General features: G+C 48.0%; 1 protein-coding gene across 1 annotated transcript in view; it reads right to left on the bottom strand.

Moving 5' to 3' along the window:
- adgb (androglobin) overlaps positions 1–18,742 on the bottom strand; it is a 399,345-nt gene extending 380,603 nt beyond the window's left edge. The window contains exon 1 of the mRNA XM_085981859.1: positions 18,632–18,742. Within this exon, the coding sequence (XP_085837985.1) occupies positions 18,632–18,709 (78 nt within the window). The 5' untranslated portion in view covers positions 18,710–18,742. The remainder of the gene's footprint in view (positions 1–18,631) is intronic.
- Between the last annotated feature and the right edge of the window lie 363 nt (positions 18,743–19,105).

Consider the following 19,105-nt stretch of genomic DNA (forward strand, 5'->3'; position numbering starts at 1 on the left):
GTGCAGGCCTAAACAATGGGCCGGGCCTTGAACCTTTTGAATACGAATGCTAACAGAAACCAACAACTTTGCATATGCAGTCTCTTTGGGAAGGTTGCATTGTCAGAAAGATATCTCAAATCAATGGACAATACCAGGGACAATTCACACATTTTGAAACAAATCGTATGCTCAGGAGGGGGCCAGGAAATACTGCAAGTTGGTTTTGGTTTAAAGTAAGATCACTTCGAAGACAGTGGTGTCGGAAGCCGACGGCAGAACAGTGAACAGAAAGATTCGGGCCTACAATCAACTCCAAGAGACAGTTGATCGGGAGTGGTGATTGTATGTTTCAGTCAAATCAGAGAGGGGGCTTTTATGATTGACTCTGAGTAAGTTTGTGAGTTTCAGTCAGATCACAATAAGGGTTTTGTGATTGAGTCTGGGTAACTTTATATGTAATAGTCAAATCGCGGATGAGTTTAACTGTCATATTGTGTCGATGCAAATGACTCTTGCGTAGAGGTTTGCATTTTGGGGTTGTTAGCCTGATATAAATTGTAGGGATTTATACTGGGGGAGTAATCGTGTGTGTGTGTGTTCAATAAACGAACGAATCAAAGGTTGAGCCAAAACCCTGTGCCGTGTGTATTTTGTTCTTATAAATCCTGACGTCTAAGAACTGTGTGTAACAGGGGACCAGTATCGGAGAAAACCCCTTACAGGTTGAGTTCAACGCGATTGAATTGCTTTTAAAGTCAACTGGTTCATGAATAGAAACCTCCCACCCACCCCTCCCTCCATATCACTCTAGTCTGAAGTGGCCAAAGAAGCCTCTCAGTTCTGACAGGGCCAGCGCTGGAGGGCACCAGCAAGCACGATCACTGTGGCCCACAGATTTTGTTTGAGGCTATAGTGTTTTAGTGGAAGACTCAGTGTTTTGAAATCAATTGGGGTCTGTTACCTGAGTATGAAGATAGATGTTCAACAGGTGGTGGGGGAAAGGTTGGGTAGAGTGAGTGATCAGGAGGAAGAAAACATTAAAGGAGGAAAGAGAAGGGAAGGACAAGGCCATGGCGAGGTTAGTGGTGGTGAATGAAGAACAGGTTGTTGGGTTGAGCTGCGAGTGGGAAAGTGGGAGTTGGGCATTGATAAAGGAAAGAAAGGGAAAAGTAAATGGTTTATATCTGTACAATTTACAGTAATAGAAAAAGTCAAGCTGTGTTCCTATTAAATGGTACTCTAGGCTTCTTACCAGCGACTTGATGATTGAATTCTGTGATTCTGTCCATTTTTCCATTACCAGTAAACATCTATGGCCTTGAAAATCCTTATATAGGATCAGTAAATTATCCATTACTTAGTTGAAAGCCAAGACTAAACGGGAAGATTGTGGGGAATATGCATCAGATTACACTTAGTTACCAGCTGTGTACCAGGACTGCAGAGGTAAGAGGTAGTGGAGCTTCTTTTCTTTATTCAGTCAGAGGTTGTGGGCATCACTGACAAGGCCAGCATTTATTACCCATCCCTAATATGCCTGCCATTGGAGGGAGTCCTGGGCTTAGGCAGCAGTGATGGGAACCCTGTGCTTGGCAGCAGAAGGGGATGGTCCAGGGCTTGGTAGGATTGGGGTGGTAATGCTGGAGCTTGGAAAAACTGTGACAGGGGTGCTGAGATATTTGACGACTGGAGTGTGATTGAGTTTACCAGTATTTGGGATTCTGGGGTTTGGGAGGGCAGCAGGGTTTAGCAGAATTGGGCATTGCTGGATTGTAGCAGAACTGGGGAGGAGGTTTGGAAACACTTGGCGTAGCTCACCGAATTTCTAGGCCCACCAGTTAGCACCGAAAGAGGGCACTCAGTGGCTTAAGAGCCATTGGCCACGCCTCCCGCAAAATTTAGCGGGGCGCTAATGGCGGCGTTAGCCTGTAGCGCTGCGCCACCACCGATGACGTCATCAGTGTGCGCAGCGCCCCGCTACCGCCCCGAACGCGATATTGGGTCGTGCCCCCCCCCCCGTAGCACCGGTCGCAAATCGCGACCGGTTCAGGGGGGCCTACCTGTGGCTGTAGTGGCGCAAATTAAAGGGGAGGTGCGGGGCGGCCATTTTTTTGGGTGGCCTCCTGCCAGCACCTCCTCGCACCGCCCTCCCCGGCCTCCTGATCCCCCCCACCCCGGGCAGTGCCGGCTGTGTCCCGAGAGCCCGGCACTTCTCCTCGGTGCCGGGCTCTTTTGCCGGCACTCGCGATCGGTGATCGCACTGGTGCAGGCCCCTCCCCTTTAAGAAGGGGAGAAAGGCCTGCAGTACCGTTGCGCTGCGATATTCAGTTTCAGCGCCCCATGAGGGATGCGGGGCGCCTCGAGCAGTGCCCCGCGTCCCTCTTGGGGCGCTCAAACTGAATATCGGGCTGGCGCTCCCGGCTCCTTCCGGGGCGGGACTTCCGGCGCCCAGGCGAGCTTGACGCCCCAAATGCGGCACCACCAAATTTTTAGCCCTTGATGGGGTAGGGGAGGGAACTTCCTGGAGTTTGGGGTGAGTGGTGGGTCCCCTAGGCTGGAAGGCAGCCCTGGGTATCAGGAGAACTGTGGTGGAGCTTCTGACATTTGGCAGGGCTGGAGAGGTAGGTTGTGGGGTATGCAAACACTGAAGGGGTCTCCAAATGTGGGAGCATTGGGGAATGCATTTCTGTGGTAGGAGAGAATTAGGGGAGGAAGGTCCCGCTTTGGAGTTACTGTAAGGCGTGTACACTCAGGGTCTGAGGCTACTGAGAGAGGAGTCCCGGGTCTGACAGTACTTGGGAGGCGTCCTGCAATCTGGGAGCAGTGGAGTCGGCTTCTGGGGTTTCAGACAATTGGGATGGATATCTGTGGTTTGGGTCCAATGGGAGGGGGCTCCCAAGATCTAGGTGGAGGAAGTTGTTAGTCACTGGAGTACTGGGGAGAGAGGTTCAGTAGTTTGCATGGACTCAGGAGAGGGGGTTCTGCATTGATGGGAGAGTCAGGCTGTGGTAACATTGAAGGGGTAGAGGGCTCAGAGGAGTATAACCTGACCCCACTGTGTTTGGGGTACTCCCGATCAGCCAAAGTCCAAAGCCAAGGCTTCCCACCATTAGCTGGAAACCAGCTTTAGGGTGAGTTGAAAGCCTTTTACTGCACATTTAGTGTGTATACCATTACTGAAGGCCAGGAACTTGGTGATGAACTACTTTTTGGTCCTCAGGGGTTGGGGATGGAAATTTGATGTTGAGGGAAATTTGATGTTAAAAACATGGGTAGGGGTGGCAGGGAATTTTGCAACAGTGATGGCAACTTTTGGGAAATCTCAGAGGCAGCAGGCTGAAGAATGGCTGGGATCTCGATGGCTGCACCTGTTGCTTGAGCCTCAGTTTAAAATAACTTGGCAGGAGGGCAACGAGGGAGCAGGGAGAGGTAGCAACAGCTTGTGCCGGGCAAGAGGCCCAATGTTCAGGGGTCTCAGGCAGGTGATGCTGTAGAGACACTGGGCTCAATTTTAACTCAGGTGCAGGCTGTTGTCGTGTTATCCGAATTTCGTGTTTCCCACACGAATCTAAATGGATGTGGGAGATTGATGCAATTTTAACTCAATTGGCCAATTGATTTCCAGCATGTGGGAAGCCTTTGCAAATGGGTTTTTCATGACTGAAAGTCCCCTCCGATGACGTCATCATTGCTACTGCATTTAAGGTCCACAGCAAGCCTTGCTTCTTCTGCAGGCTTCCAAGCTTCCTCCATTTGGTGTCAGAGTGACCTGCAGGAAAGATGACAAGCGGGAGGGCAAGAGCAGCTCCTAGCTTTGATGAGGCGGCACTGCAGGCATTGCTGGATGGGGCTAGGGCCCACAGGGAGGTCTTGTTCCCTTCATCAGGGAGGAAGAGGCCTCCCACTCAGACCAAGGCTGTGTGGATGCAGATGGCTGAGGAGGTCAACACCTTGGGAGTCACACGGCGAACCTGGATACAGTGCAGGAAAAGATTTCATGACCTTCAGCGCACTGGAAAAGTGAGTATGAATTTCCCATCACCCTGAATCTGATCCCCATTGCCTTTCCTCACCAGCACTCAGCTTTAGCAATCTCTTCCTCCACATTCCACTTGACACTCACATCCATGTACCATTACCCATTCCCTCTCTTTCTATGCTCACATTCACATAACTATTCCAGCATGCAGCCCTCACACTCCCCATCACTCTGATGCTTTGAACACAACTGACAACACACAGGGAGGGCCCTTGGTCTTGCAACCTCACTCCATCTTTGTCTCCTTCTAAGTATCTATGCTAAGCAATCTCTACACTCACTCCTTCATTCTCACTCAACCTCCACTTGTCTCCCTCATTGCAGGAAGAGAGAGCTCACAACAAAAGAGAGCGAGCCAGGACAGGAGGAGGGCCACCCTCAATAGCCCACCTGACACCCCTGGGAGGAGGCTGTCCTGGAAATCATGGGCATTGAGGATGATTCGCGCGTGGGGGGCGGACAGACGGGTGCAACACAGCAAGCTGGTGACAGAAAAGTTTCCCATCTCTCTCTTTGACATTGCACGAGTCGCTAATAATGATTGTGAAGCTGTAACAGATGCACTTATGAGCATCTGCAAAAAGCTATGTGCATGTAGCCGTTGCATCCCATCTCTGACTCTTTCCTTTACTTCCCCACAGGACCATCACGAGCATCCATCCCCCCTAGCCAGGAAGAAGGGGCTGAGCAGCCAGACTCCTCAGGGGAAGCTGCAATCTCTGAGGGTGCAGCATCAGCAGAATTCAGCGCACCCAGCACCAGCGCAGACAGTCACACCTCGGTGGGACCTTCGGGACATAGAGTAGTGTTGTCACCTGGTGTATCACAGCTCACAAGTGAGCATCAGCAGATTGTGGAGACAGGGACAGCAGTGGAGAGTCCTAGTCGGAGGGCGCAGGACTCTGCCAGCTCGGCTCAGCAGCATGTCGACCCTCTGCCTCTGGGTCCATCCATAAGATCAGAGGTGATGGAACTCCAGGCACAGATGCAGGAGTCTCTGGCAGGTTTTGTCTCTAGGGTCGCTGCGAGTGTGGAGTGAATGGAGGAGTCCATAGTGAACATGAGCAGAGCCTTTGTGGAGTCATTGGCGCATGAACGCATCACCACGGAAAGGATGGCTACCTACGTGAAAACGATTGCTACCTCCGTGGTAAGGCTGGCTACTGTACAGGAGAGGATGGCTACAGTAGAGGAGAGGAGGGCTACGGCCATGGAGGAGCTTAGTCGCCAGGGTATGGAAAACATGGTCATTGTTCAGAATAGAATGACATCTCTTGAGGAGCGATGGGCATCTATTGAACAGAGAAACCAGACCTTCATGGAAGTCCTTCTGAGTAGAACTGCCATTGCAGATACGGGTCCCCATGGCCCCTCTGATGTGCAGCAAGGTGCTCTCCAGCCACTTGCAGGCGCGGAGGGGGACCTGACCCATGAAAGGGAAGTTGGTGGCAGACCTCAAGGAAGTGGGGGTTCCTCTCCAAGTGCTCACACTTCCATGCCACTGCAGAGCCCTCGGTCAGAGCCACACTGGAGTCCACACCCAAGTGAGATAGATGTCTCAACCCCTGCACAGCCGCAGGAGCAGCAGACTGTTGACGAGCCCTCACAGGCTCGCAACCTCAGAGGACGCCCGCCAAAGGTGTCGAGACAGGAGCAGCAGGACAGTGAGCAAGGGGCCTCCACATCTGCTGAAGCCACAGGGGAAGCACTACGTAGGAGCACGCGTAAGAGGAAGATAAAGCACAAGTAGTCACAAGGTTAGTCACTTGGGTGGAATTTTGTGTTTAGTGTAAAAATGCCATCACGTCGTAATTGTGCATAAAAATTCTGATGGCAAATGTTGCAGTTGTGGCGTCTGTCATTTCGCTATTGGGACTTCCACAGTGAAGCCTTAGGAATACTTGCAACTGTCAGTATGATCATCAGAGTGCTAGGAATCCTCTGGCTCTTGGACATTGTCAATGCTCTGGTGAGAAGCTGCGAGGCAAAAGTGTTTGATTGACTAGGCTAAGCAAATCTGGCCAGGATGAGTGCGTTCCTTGCATCCCGGGCAGCAATGTTCTCACGTAATGCTGCCGCTGGTTGATGGGCCTCTGCAGGATGTTCGTTTTCGCCCTGCTCCTCCTCCTCCTCATCTGAGGAGGATATGTGAGGAGCCACTTGCTCCTCAGGAATCTGCAAGCCACGACGCTGTGCCATGTTGTGAAGTGCACAGCAAACCACGACGATTCTGGCTGCTGAGTAATGCAGGGCTACACCTGATCTATCCAGGCATCTGAAGCGCATCTTCAGCAAACCGCTGGTTTGTTCGATAATGGATCTGGTGGAAATGTGGCTGGAGTTGTAGCGCTCCTCAGCTTCGTTGGCTGGCCTCCTCAATGGTGTCATTAGCCACATCCTCAGGGGATAGCCCTTGTCTCCAAGTAGCCATCCGTTAAGTTGGTCTGGCAGACTGAATAGCGGAGGCACACTAGACTGGCGCAGTATGAAGAAGTCATGGCAACTGCCAGGGTACATGGCACAAACATGCAAAATCTCCTTCTTGTGGTCACACACCAGCTGAACGTTGAAGGAGTGGAAGTCCTTGCGGTTGACAAAAATACCTGGATTGCGATGGGGTGCAGTCAACGACGCCCTGCACCCTTGGAAAGCCTGCCAGATGAGCTAGTCCAACCGCTCGTGCCGTGACACTTGCTCAATCCTTGGTGAAATGGATGTGATTGTGCCCGAGGGCAAAGCAGGTATCGGTTACCTGCGTGATGGAAGTGTGTACGGCCGCCTGGGAGATGCCGCTGACATCTGCTGCTGATCCCTGGAATGAGCCTGAGGCAAAATGTTGAGTATGTTGGTGACTTTGACGGACACTGGTAATGCTTGTCCACCTGGTCCTCTGGGCAGCAGGTCTTGCTGCAGCATTGCGCAGATGTCAGTCACTACCTCTCGCGAAAGTCGGAGCCGCCTTTGGCACTGCTGCTCAGACATATTGAGATAGGTGACCCTGCGTCTGTAGACCCTGTTTGGGGGGTATCTCCTGCGCCGATGGACTTCCAGGCGCTGCCCCTTCTGGCCTGTGCAGCTTCAGGTGGATGAGCAGCAGCCTGGCGCTCTTGATGCTGCTGTTGCTGGTGCTGCTGGTGTTCCTGGTTCTGCTGCTGCCGCGGCTGGTGCTTGAGCTCCTCTAATGCCCAGATGGGAAGGAAATAAATGGCTCCCATGCTTCTGGTATATGCCTCCATTGAGGAAGCGCTGAGTGAAGGTGGCGAGAGAGGTTTCCCAGGAGGCCACACTGGAGATGGGTGTGAGGCTCCAACCTTCCACACGTGTGGTGAAGCCTTGTAAAAGTTGCCCCAGACCCGAGACCACTAAGTCCTGCCACCTGCAAATGATGGCTGATCAAATCTCCTCTTTAATGGTTGACCTGCAGTTGCTAGTCAGCAATCCAATAGTGTTCCCGCCAGGTTTCACATTCATGATTCCCACCAGGCGTGTTTTATGTGGGAAGAGGGTTAAAGTTGCAAGGGCCTGTTAAAATAGGATTATAGAAGTCATTTAGTGGTAATTAAGGGCCTTAAAGACCAGTCCCGCCTGTTGGATGCGGGACAGAGTTGGGACCATCAGACACGCCTGAGTTAAAATTGCTCGGAGTCGGGAACCAGGCCGGGGGCGGGGGGGGGGGGGGTCCCGCCCACCAGTTTCTGCGATTTTAACCCCCCGCACGCCTCCAAGCCCGACTCCACGGCTCAATGAAAATCGAGCCCACTAAATCGGTGGCTGAGAGGACTAGAACTGGAGTGATTCACTTGTAAAAATGGGGCAAGACATAGGAGTAGAAACAGAAAGTTTAAGCATGACAGAAATATATGACAGATAGGAATGATACAAATCAACTGCCATCATCATCTTCCTCCTCAAAGAAAGCCAATATTGACCCCTTCTTTCTCTGCAACTGCTACCCCCATATCTTTCCTATCCAAGATCCTTGGAACATGTTACTCCCCAATCTCATGCTAAACTCTCCCACAATTACCAGTTTGAATCCCTTCAGTCCAGTTTGCACTCTGCTCACAGCACCAAGCTTACCCTGATCAAAATCCCTACAATATCCTCCATGACTGCAGCATATACGTTCCTTGATTTCTCAGTATTCAAGAAATTGACCAGTCCATCCTCCTTCACAGTCCACCTCTGGGAAACTACCCTTGTATGGTCACCTGTGGAGTCGCCTAGTGCTCCATACTTGACCCCTCTTTTTTCTCACTTACATGTTGCCCCTCTGTAGGTGTGGGATCAATTTCCATATGTATGGAATGGAAACTGACCCCACCACCACCCACAACTCCAAGAACACCACTGTGTTGTCAGACTGTCCATCAGACATCAAATCATGAATGAGGCAGAACTTCTTGCAGTTGAAGACTGAAGCAATCTTATTCAGATCCCACCTGAAACTCTGGGCCCCTGTCCCAGACTCCAACATCCACCCCTGCTGCTCACTCAGACTGAACCAGGCCTGTCAGACTCTGAGCTGAGCTTCAAACTCATTAGGAACACTGATTTCCATCATCACAACATAATAACATAAGAAATAGGAGCAGGAATAGGCCACTTGGCCCCTCGAGCCTGCTCTGCCATTCAATAAGATCATGGCTGATCTTGGGCTCAAAGCCACTTCTCTGCCCACTCCCCATAACCCTTCACTCCCTTATCTTGCAAAAGTCTGTCTATCGCCACCTTAAATGTATTTAATGACCAGCCTCCATGGCTCTCTGGGGCAGAGAATTCCACAGATTTACAACCCTCTGAGAGAAGAAATTCCTCATCTCAATTCTAAAAGGGCTATTATGTCCGTGTATAATTGAGACACGGACTGCAGGAGTTGATTATAACAAGTCTTTACTGAATGGAGACAACCTGGAAACTGAAACTACAGAAGCCTGCTAGGGCCTTTTATACAGGGGTGGTCACTGCCGGTACTGCAGTCTGAGACCAGTTATTCCCTTAAAGGTACATACACAACAATTCCTCCCCTTTTAGATAAACAGTACATAACATTCATTTAACAACTAAATAATAACATTACAATTACGGTTGCTAGATACATTGGTTGAAGTTAAGCAATTATAAGTTCAGTCTTTGAGGAGGCTTCCTGATTCCGTCTGGATAACGCCTCTTTGGGATATCAGGTTCTTCTGGCAAGGTTGAGTCGGGATCAATGTCGTTGTTTGGTTCGTCTGCTTCCAATATCACCGATTCTGCGGTAGATGCAATTGGTACTTCGGTTTCATCGTCAGGTGTATCAGATCGTGGTGTGGAGTTGACGTTTTCCAGTGACTCTAGAATCTGGTCAGCATGGCATCTTACTATGCTCTCTCCAACATCCACGGTATACATTAGAGGTCCTTGCCGTGTACAGATCGTTCCTGGCTGCCATTTCTCTGTGCGGTAGTCCCGGCCCAAAACTGGGTGACATATCTTAAAACTCCTGGTCGGCCTTTCATTCATATTCTGAAACTGCCTGTTCTCCACATCTCTTCTGACGTTTGGCTTAACCAAATCCAAGCGGCATCGTAGTCTTCGATTGAAGAACATCATGGCTGGAGTTTGGTTGGTAACCGCATGTGTCGCATTCCGGTAGGCAAACAAGAAGTTATCCACCTTGTGTTGTAGGGGTATATCTTCATTACACATTGCCTTGATAGCCTTCTTGAATGTTTGAACAAACCTCTCGGCCAATCCATTAGTGGCTGGATGATATGGGGCGGATGTGTAATGCTTAACACCATTGTTCTTTAAGAACCTCCGGAACTCTTGAGACACAAACTGTGGTCCATTGTCAGAGCAAATCTGTTCAGGCAGCCCATTCCTGGCGAATATGGTTCGTAAGACTGTGATAGTTTTTTCTGTGGTGGTTGAGGACATTTTTATTACCTCTGGCCACTTTGAATGTGCATCCACTGCAATTAAAAACATCGAGTCCATAAAGGGACCAGCAAAATCAATGTGCACCCTTTGCCATGGAGATGAGGGCCACTCCCATGGATGTAGAGGGGCTTGTAGTGGGGCGTTCTGGACCTTCTGGCATCCTGTAGAGCTCTTGGTCATCTCTTCGATTTCTCTATCGATTCCCGGCCACCACACAAACGCTCTGGCTAAGTTCTTTATTTTTACCCCTCCCAGATGACCCTCATGAAGCTCATTGAGCACTCTATCCTTCAATTTGGGTGAAATTACTACTCTGGATCCACACATCAAGGTTCCTCTGCACACTGACAGCTGTTCTCTTCTCGGCAAAAATGCTGGCAGCAGTGGTTCGCCATGTGCTGGCCATCCCTTCACCGTTAAATCATAGACCCAGGAGAGTGTCGGGTCATTTCATGTTTCCTTTTCTATGTTTGCATTCGTCACAGGGAGACATTCGACTATAGTCGAGTGGAATAACTCCACTGGATCCACTGCCAGTTCTTCTTCCACCGTCGGCAATGGTAGGCGCGACAATCCATCAGCATTCCCATGCTGTTTAGTTCCTTTGTACTCGATGTCATATTGGTGTGACCCTAGGAAAAGGGACCACCTCTGTAGCCGTTGTGCCGTCATTATCGGTACGCCCTTCTGAGGGTTGAAAATGGAGATGAGAGGTTGATGATCAGTTAGTAGAGTAAATTTCTGACCGTGCAGGTAGTGATTGAACTTCTTCACCCCCCACACCAGGCTGAGGGCCTCTCTGTCAATCTGGGCGTAGTTACGCTTGGCTGAAGTTAACGAGCGTGACGCAAAAGCTATCGGCCTCTCTGAACCATCAAGGAATTTTTGTGACAGTACCGCCCCAACGCCGTAGGGAGACGCATCACATGCCAGTCTTATCGGTAGTGATGGGTTGTAGTGAGCCAATACTTCTCTTGAAGTGATTAGGTCCTTACTCTTCTGAAAGGCCCACTTACATTCATCGCTCCATTTCCATGCTACTCCCATTCGTAGTAGGGCGTTCAGTGGATGCAGAATTGTGGACAAATTCGGCAAAAACTTATGGTAGTAATTCACCAATCCGAGGAATGACCTCAGTTGCGACACATTTTCAGGCGCTGGAGCCTTAACTACCGCTTCAATTTTGTCAGGGGACTTATGCAACCCATCTTCATCAATCACGTGGCCACAATACGATATCTGTTTCTTAAAAAACTCGCACTTTGGGCGATTGGCTCGTAGCTGATGTTCACGTAGTCTAGAGAGCACCTGCTCCAGGTTGGCAAGGTGTTCACTGTCATCTTCACCTGTCACGAGGATGTCGTCCAAGTAACACTGAGTCCCCGGAATCCCTTGCAGGACTTGTTCCATCGCTCTTTGCCATATCGCCGGAGCTGATGCTACTCCGAATACCAGTCGATTATACTGGTAAAGACCTTTGTGAGTGTTTATCGTGAGATACTTCCTAGAGGATTCTTCAACCTCCATCTGCACATATGCTTGTGCTAGGTCAATTTTTGTAAAACGCTTCCCTCCAGATAGTGAGGCGAAGATATCTTCTATCCTTGGAAGAGGATATTGTACTGTGTGAAGGACTGGGTTTACCGTCACCTTGAAGTCCCCACAGATGCGAACCTTCCTTGGCTCCTCAGACTTATTGTTTAACGTTTTCTTCATGACAGGAATGATGGGTGTCGCCCACTCGCTCCAGTCTACCTTAGATAACACGCCTGCCTTCTCCAGATTCTCCAGCTCTGCCTCGACGGCTGGGCGAATTGCATATGGTACCGGTCTTGCTTTGAAAAACTTGGGAATTGCATTCTCCTCTATTTTTTATCAAGGCGGTTATGCCTTTAAGAGTGCCCAGTTCTTGTTGAAATACCTCTTTGGCGTCAGCTAAGATTGTTGACAATCGTCCAGGAGTGACGTCGTCATCCTTTTTACCAGCCACCGTCAGTGCCTGAATGGAGTGCCAGTCTAAACTTATCTTTCTGATCCATTCCCGTCCCAATAACGGTGGTCCACCATCTTGCAGAATGTAGAGATACAATTTCCGTATTTTCTTGCCGTTGTATTCGACAGGCACCCTTATTTTTCCTCTGGGGTATACTTTTTGCCCCGTATACATCCTCAAGACAATGGATGTCTCTCTCAAGGATATGTGTGAGAAGAGCCGCTCGTAGTCTCGTCGATTCATGACGGTTAGAGCTGATCCTGTATCCAATTCCATTTTGACTTGGGACCCTGCTATCGTGAGGGTGACCCAAATGGTTCGGTGATCCTCTTTTGCAATTACGTTGTGAAGTTTGAGACAGCTTAGTCTCTTGTTCCCGGATTCACTATCGCTCATCTGGTCTTCGGAACTACTGTCCGTCATCTTTTGTACTTTCCTGTACGGTTCCTTAGTAGCCTTTTTGTTGTCGTTGGTCTTCTTACCAGACCTGCAAACTCGTGCAATGTGTCCCATCTTTCTGCATTGCCTGCATATTTTGTCCTTGGACCAGCAGTCCTTCTGGTCATGGTTTGTTCTGCCGCAGCGATAACATTTTGCAAATCCCCGTGTCATTTCGTGGGTGCCGTATCCCTGTGGCTTTTGTTGTATTTCCGCAGCTCCCCTTGCTGCTGCTTTGTACGATACTGCCACGTTGAAAGCCTTATCTAGCGTCAGCTCTTTCTCTGAGAGTAACCTCTTCTGGGTTCCTTCATTCAGGAGTCCACAGACAAATTTGTCCCGTAAGGTATCTGCCAGTCCTGCTCCGAACTGGCAGTGCTTTGATAGCTTGCGTAGTTCCGTAAGGTAATCAGCATTGCTCTCATTTTTATGCTGATTTCTCCTGTGGAATTTAAATCTTTCTGCTATCAGCAGCGGTGTAGGGTTTAGATGTTCCTGTAGGATAGCAACAATTTCGTTAAAACTCTTCGCCTTCGGTTTGGTTGGAGTAATCAGGTCCCGCAATAGGCCGTACGTTCTTGCACCCATTAAATTTAGCAATACCGATGCCTTTTTCTCATCAGCTATTTCGTTTGCCTCGCAATATACCTCGACTCTTTCCACATACGTGGTCCAGTCTTCTATTGCATTATCGAAGGCAGTGATATCGCCAGTCTTTGGCATCTTGAAAATCTAAGATGGCGCCTCCCGCGCTTTGCCTTCGTCCCCGATGGATCAAAATGGCGCCTCCCACGCTTTTCCTTCTTCCCCGCCAAGTTAAGATGGCACCTCCCGCGCTTTCCCGCCGCTGCCGCTGCTGCCAACGCTGTTGCTGGCGATTATATTTATTTTACTATCCTGTAATGGTGACGCCCTATGGTCTTCGCGCCTCCCCGATCGCTGCTGCCAACGCCACACTCCGCGGTATTTTAATTTTTCTATCGCGCTTCAATATTTGCTCCGTTAATTGAAGAACCATTCCCGTCGTGGAGCGGACCCTCTGGGACACTTCCCTCCCTCTTCTTAGGTCCGAACGCTGCCCGGCTGCGAAGCACTGGCCGCGCCCTGTGTGCTCCACCCTCTCTCTCTTTGCTTCCCGACTCGCTGCCCGGCCCCGTTGCAGAGCCACCCGATCGAGCTCTAGCCCGCCGCAGCCCAGGAAGGATCAGTGCACTACCTGCCACCCGCCCGATTAGCTGGGAAACCACAGACTGGAGACCAAGCCTGGCTCTCGACAGTCTCTCCTGCACTTTTCAATTCGATGATTTGGAGGGCGGTTGCCCACGGTCGACGCCTGTTTCTCGAGTTTCTTTGGATTATTTTTTTTTCTTTCTTCTGGCTTCGACCTTCAATAACGTCGTCTGAGGTGCTGCCGAGTTGCAGGTAAGTTCGTTTCTTACTCGTCGCCAGTATTATGTCCGTCTATAATTGAGACACGGACTGCAGGAGTTGATTATAACAAGTCTTTACTGAATGGAGACAACCTGGAAACTGAAACTACAGAAGCCTGCTAGGGCCTTTTATACAGGGGTGGTCACTGCCGGTACTGCAGTCTGAGACCAGTTATTCCCTTAAAGGTACATACACAACAAGGGCGACCCTTTATTCTGAAACTATGCCCCCAAGTTCTAGATTTCCCCATGAGGGGAAACATCCTCTCTGCATCTACCTTGTCGAGCCCCCTCAGTATCTTATATATATGTTTCAATAAGATCACCTCTCATTCTTCTAAATTTCGATGAGTATAGGCCCAACCTGCTCAACCTTTCTTCATCCCTTTGCAGGTTCTTTGAGTCCTCTGCACAACTTGCTTTCCCACCCATCTTTGTATCATCTGCAAACTTGGCTACATTACACTCGGTCCCTTCATCCAAGTCATTAATGTAGATTGTAAATAGTTGAGGCCCGAGCACCGATCCCTGTGGCACCCCACTAGTTACCGTTTGCCAACCGGAAAATTACCCATTTATCCCGACTCTCTGCTTTCTGTTAGTTAGCCAACTCTATCCATGCTAATATATATTACCCCCAACTCCGTGAGCTCTTAAATTATGCAGTAACCTTTTATGTGGCACCTTATCGAATGCCTTCTGGAAATCCAAATACACATCATCCAATGGCTCACCCTTATCCACCCTGCTCGTTACATCCTCAAAGAACTCCAGCAAATTTGTTAAACATGATTTCCCTTTCATAAAACCATGCTGACTCTGCTTGACTGCATTATGATTTTCCAAATGCCTTGCTACTGCTTCCTTAATGAAGGACTCCAGCTAGTTGTTAGGCTAACTGGTCTTTAGTTTCCTGCTTTTTGTCTCTCTCCTTTCTTAAATAGGGGTGTTACATTTGTGGTTTTCCAATCCACTGGGACCTCTCCAGAGTCCAGGGAATTTTGGTATATTGCAACCAATACATTCATTATCTCTGCAGCCACTTCTTTTAAGACCCTGGGATACAGGCTATCTGGTCCAGGGGACTTGTCGTCTTTTAGTCCCATTATTTTACCAAGTACTTATATAGTGATTGTCTTTAGTTCCCCCCTCCCCGTGGCCCCTTGATTATCCATTATTGGGATGTTGTTAGTGTCTTCTACCGTGAAGATAGATATAAAATATTTGTTCAGAGTCCCTGCCATTTCCCCGTTCCCCATTATTAATTCCCCATTCTCATCCTCTAAGGGACCAACGTTTACTTTAGTTACTCTCTTCCTTTTTATATACCTGTAGAAGCTCTTACTTTCTGTTTTAATATTTCTTGCCAGTTTACTCTCACAATTCATCTTCTCTCTCTTTTCTTTTTAGCCATCCTTTGCTGGTTTTTAAAATTTTCCCAATCCTCTGGCCTCCCACCAATCTTGGCAACATTGTATGCCTTTGTTTTCAATTTGCTACCATCATTTACTTCCTTAGTTAGCCACAGATAGTGCTCCCTACTCTTAAAATCTTTCTTTCTCACTGGAATATATTGTTGTTGAGAGTTATAAAATATCTCCTTAAATGTCCGCCACTGCATTTCAACTGTTTTACCTTTTAATTTATTTTTCCAATCCGCTTTAGCCAGTTCTGCCCTCATGCCATTGTAATTGCCTTTGTTTAAGATCAGGACACTGGTTTGAGATACAACTTTCTCACCCTCCAACTAAATTTGAAATTCAACCATGTTATGATCACTCTTTCCTAGAGGATCCTTTACTATGAGATCATTTATTAATTCTGTCTCATTACAACAGCCCCACCTCTGCTCTTACCTCACTCTTACTGCTTCTGAAAAATTTGTTATGCTCTAGTTGCCTTCAGGCTTGACTGCTCCAACATCCTTTTCATTATCCTCTTAAGCTCTACCCAACACAAAGTCCAACTCATCCGAAACTCCACCTTCCACATGTACTGCATAAAGTCTTGCTCTCCCAGCACTCCTGCCCTCATGAGCTCCACTGGCTCCCTGTCCCCCAACGCATCAAATTCTAAATCCTTGTCCTCATTTACACAGCCCTCTGTGGACTGGCACCAATCTGCCTCTGCAACTCCTCTAGCCCTTCAGTCTTCTGTCTCTTGGCTCCTCTACATCCTCCCTCCTTCATCTCCAACATCAGTAGTAGATGCTTCAGCTGTCTCAGCCTTACACTCTGGCATCCTCTTGCTAATTTCCCCCAACCCCCACTTCCTACATCTCTCCAATGTTAAAAGCCTTCTCAAAATCTAACCTTTCCACTGTGCTTTCAATGACCTCCCTCCAGAACTGCTCAGTCTTCATTTCTTCTAAGAATATAAGAACATAAGAATTAGGAGCAGGAGTAGGCCATATAGCCCCTCGAGCCTGCTCCACCATTCAATAAGACCATGGCTGATCTTCAACTCCACTTTTCCGCCCAATCTCCATATCCCTTGATTCCCCTAGAGTCCAAAAAACTATCTATCTTAGCCTTGAATATACTCAACGACTCAGCATCCACAGCCCTTTCGAGCAGAGAATTCCAAAGTTTCACAACCCAAAAGTGAATAAATTCTTCCTCATCTCAGTCTTAAATGGCCGACCCCTTATCCTGAGACTGTGCCCCCTGATTCTAGACTCTCCAGCCAGGGGAAATAACTTCTCAGCATCTGCCCTGTCAATTCCCCTTAGAATCTTTTATGTTCCAATGAGATCACCTCTCATTCTTCTAAACTCCAAAGAGTTTGGCCCAATCTGCTCAATCTCTCCTCATAGGACAACCCTCTCATCCCATGGATCAATCTAGTGAACCTTCGTTGCACCGCCTCTAAGGCATGTATGTCCTTTCTCAGATAAGGAGACCAAAACTGAGCACAGTACTCCAGGTGTGGATCACCAAAGCCCTGTACAATTGTAGTAAGACTGCCTCACTCTTGTAAAGGCCAACATGCCATTTGCCTTCCTAATTGCTTGCTGTACCTGCATGTTAACTTTCTGTGTTTCCTGTACAAAGACACCTAAATCTCTCTGAACACCAACATTTAATAATTTCTCACCATTTAAAAATATTCTGTTTTTCTACTCTTCATACCAAAGTGAATAACCTCACATTTCCCCACATTATACTCCATCTGCCACCTTTATTGCCCGCTCACTTAACCTCTTTATATCCCATTGCAGGCTCTTTGTGTCCTCTTCACAGCTTACATTCCCACCTAGCTTTGTATCATCAGCAAACTTGGATACATTGCACTCGATCCCTTCATCTAAGACATTAATATACATTGTAAATAGCTGAGGCCCAAGCACTGATCCTTGCGGCACCCCACTAGTTACAGCCTGACAACCGGAAAATGACCCGTTTATCCCTACTCTCTGTTTTCTGTCCGTTAACCAATCCTCTATCCGTGCTAATATATTACCCCCAACCCCATGAGCCCTTATCTTGCGTAGCAACCTTTTATGTGGCACCTTATCGAATGCCTTTTGGAAATCCAAATATACTACATCCACTAGTTCCCCTTTATCTACCCTGCTAGTTTCATCTTGTTAAACACGATTTCCCTTTCATAAAATCATGTTGACTCTGCCTAATCATATTATGATTTTCTAAGTGCCCTGTTACCACTTTGTTAATATCGGATTCCAGCATTTTCCCGATGACTGATGTCAGACTAACTGGCCTGTAGTTCCCTGTTTTCTCTCTCCCTCCTTTCTTGAATAGCGGTGTTACGTTTGCTACCTTCCAATCTGCTGGGACCATTCTAGAATCTAGGGAATTTTGGAAGATGACAACCAATGCATCCACTATCTCTACAGCCATCTCTTTTATAACCCTAGGATGTAGGCCATCAGGTCCAGGGGATTTGTCAGCTTTTAATCCCATTAGTTACTCAAGTACTTTTCCTCTGCTGATATTAATTACTTTAGGTTCCTCACTCTCATTAGCTCCTTGGTTCCCCATTATTTTTGGCATGTTTTTTGTGTCTTCTACTGTGAAGACAAATACAAAATATTTGTTTAAAGTCTCTGCCATTTCCTTATTCCCATTATAATTTCACCTGTCTCATCCTCTAAGGGACCAACGCTTACTTTTGTTACTCTCTTCCTTTTTACTTACTTGTAGAAACTCTTGCAATCTGTTTTTATATTTCTTGCTAGTTTATTTCTCCATGAAGTGCCTTTGGGATGTCTTCTAGGTTAAAGATTTTGTATAAATAAATGTATAAAGTGTCAGCCATGGCTCAGTGGGTAGCACTCTCGCCTCTGAGTCAGAGGTTGTGCGTTCAAGTCCCACGCTAGAGACCTGAGCACAGAATCCAGGCTGATGAGCCCAGTGTAATACTGAGGGAGTGCTGCACTGTCAGAGGTGCCATCGGATGAGATGTTAAACCAAGGCCCCGTCTGTCCTCTCAGGTGGACGTAAAAGACCCCACGGCACTATTTGAAAGTAGAACACAGGAGTTCTCCCCGGTGTCCTGGTCAATATTTATGCTTCAACCAACATCACCAAAAGAGATTATCTGGGCATTATCACATTGCTGTTTGTGGGGGCTTGCTGTGCACAAATTTCCAACATTGCAACAGTGAATACACTTCAAAAGTACTACATTGGCTGTAAAGTGCTTTGATATGTCCTGAGGTCATGAAAGGCACTGTAGGAATGCAAGCTTTTTCTTTCTTTTATATGTAACTTGCTGCTATTCACTTGATCTACAATGTTATCACCAGAACAGCGGTCAGAGATAAAATGCCACACAATGTAATACTGTGCATTCAACCATTACCATTTGTCCAAGTAATGAAATCTTCCTCTCTGACAGCTGCAGTGGGAAGTAGGTAGCGTAAATCATCATATGTGGCATCACCGGTGTAGGGATACCTGCAACACACAGAACATAAACATTGCTCGTTTCTTTTAAACTAGAGCGCAACACTTGATTGACAATCATTTCCTACATTTTGTTATCTATATTACAACAGTGGCTACATTTCAAAAGTACTTGGAATCATAGAATCATACAGCACGGATGAAGGAATAATTTAGATAGCTTGGACCAGTGAGTCTCAATGATCTCCCTTACACAACAGTGGACGGCAAACTGCGAGATGTTGCAAATATCTCCAGCTCCAGCCAGCAAGGAGCCCAATGTAGAAAAGTTCATGGCCACGGTCAACTTCACAGTCACTGGCAATGTGGTCCTCGCCCTGCTCTGAGGTTGCAGTTGTGGCTGCCGCAGGTGGCAGATTTCAGTGAGGAC

The sequence above is a fragment of the Somniosus microcephalus genome, chromosome 3 (assembly GCF_052327205.1).
Source record: "Somniosus microcephalus isolate GS21.2 chromosome 3, FLI_Smic_1.0, whole genome shotgun sequence".
In the NCBI taxonomy this organism is placed as follows: Eukaryota; Metazoa; Chordata; class Chondrichthyes; order Squaliformes; family Somniosidae; genus Somniosus; species Somniosus microcephalus.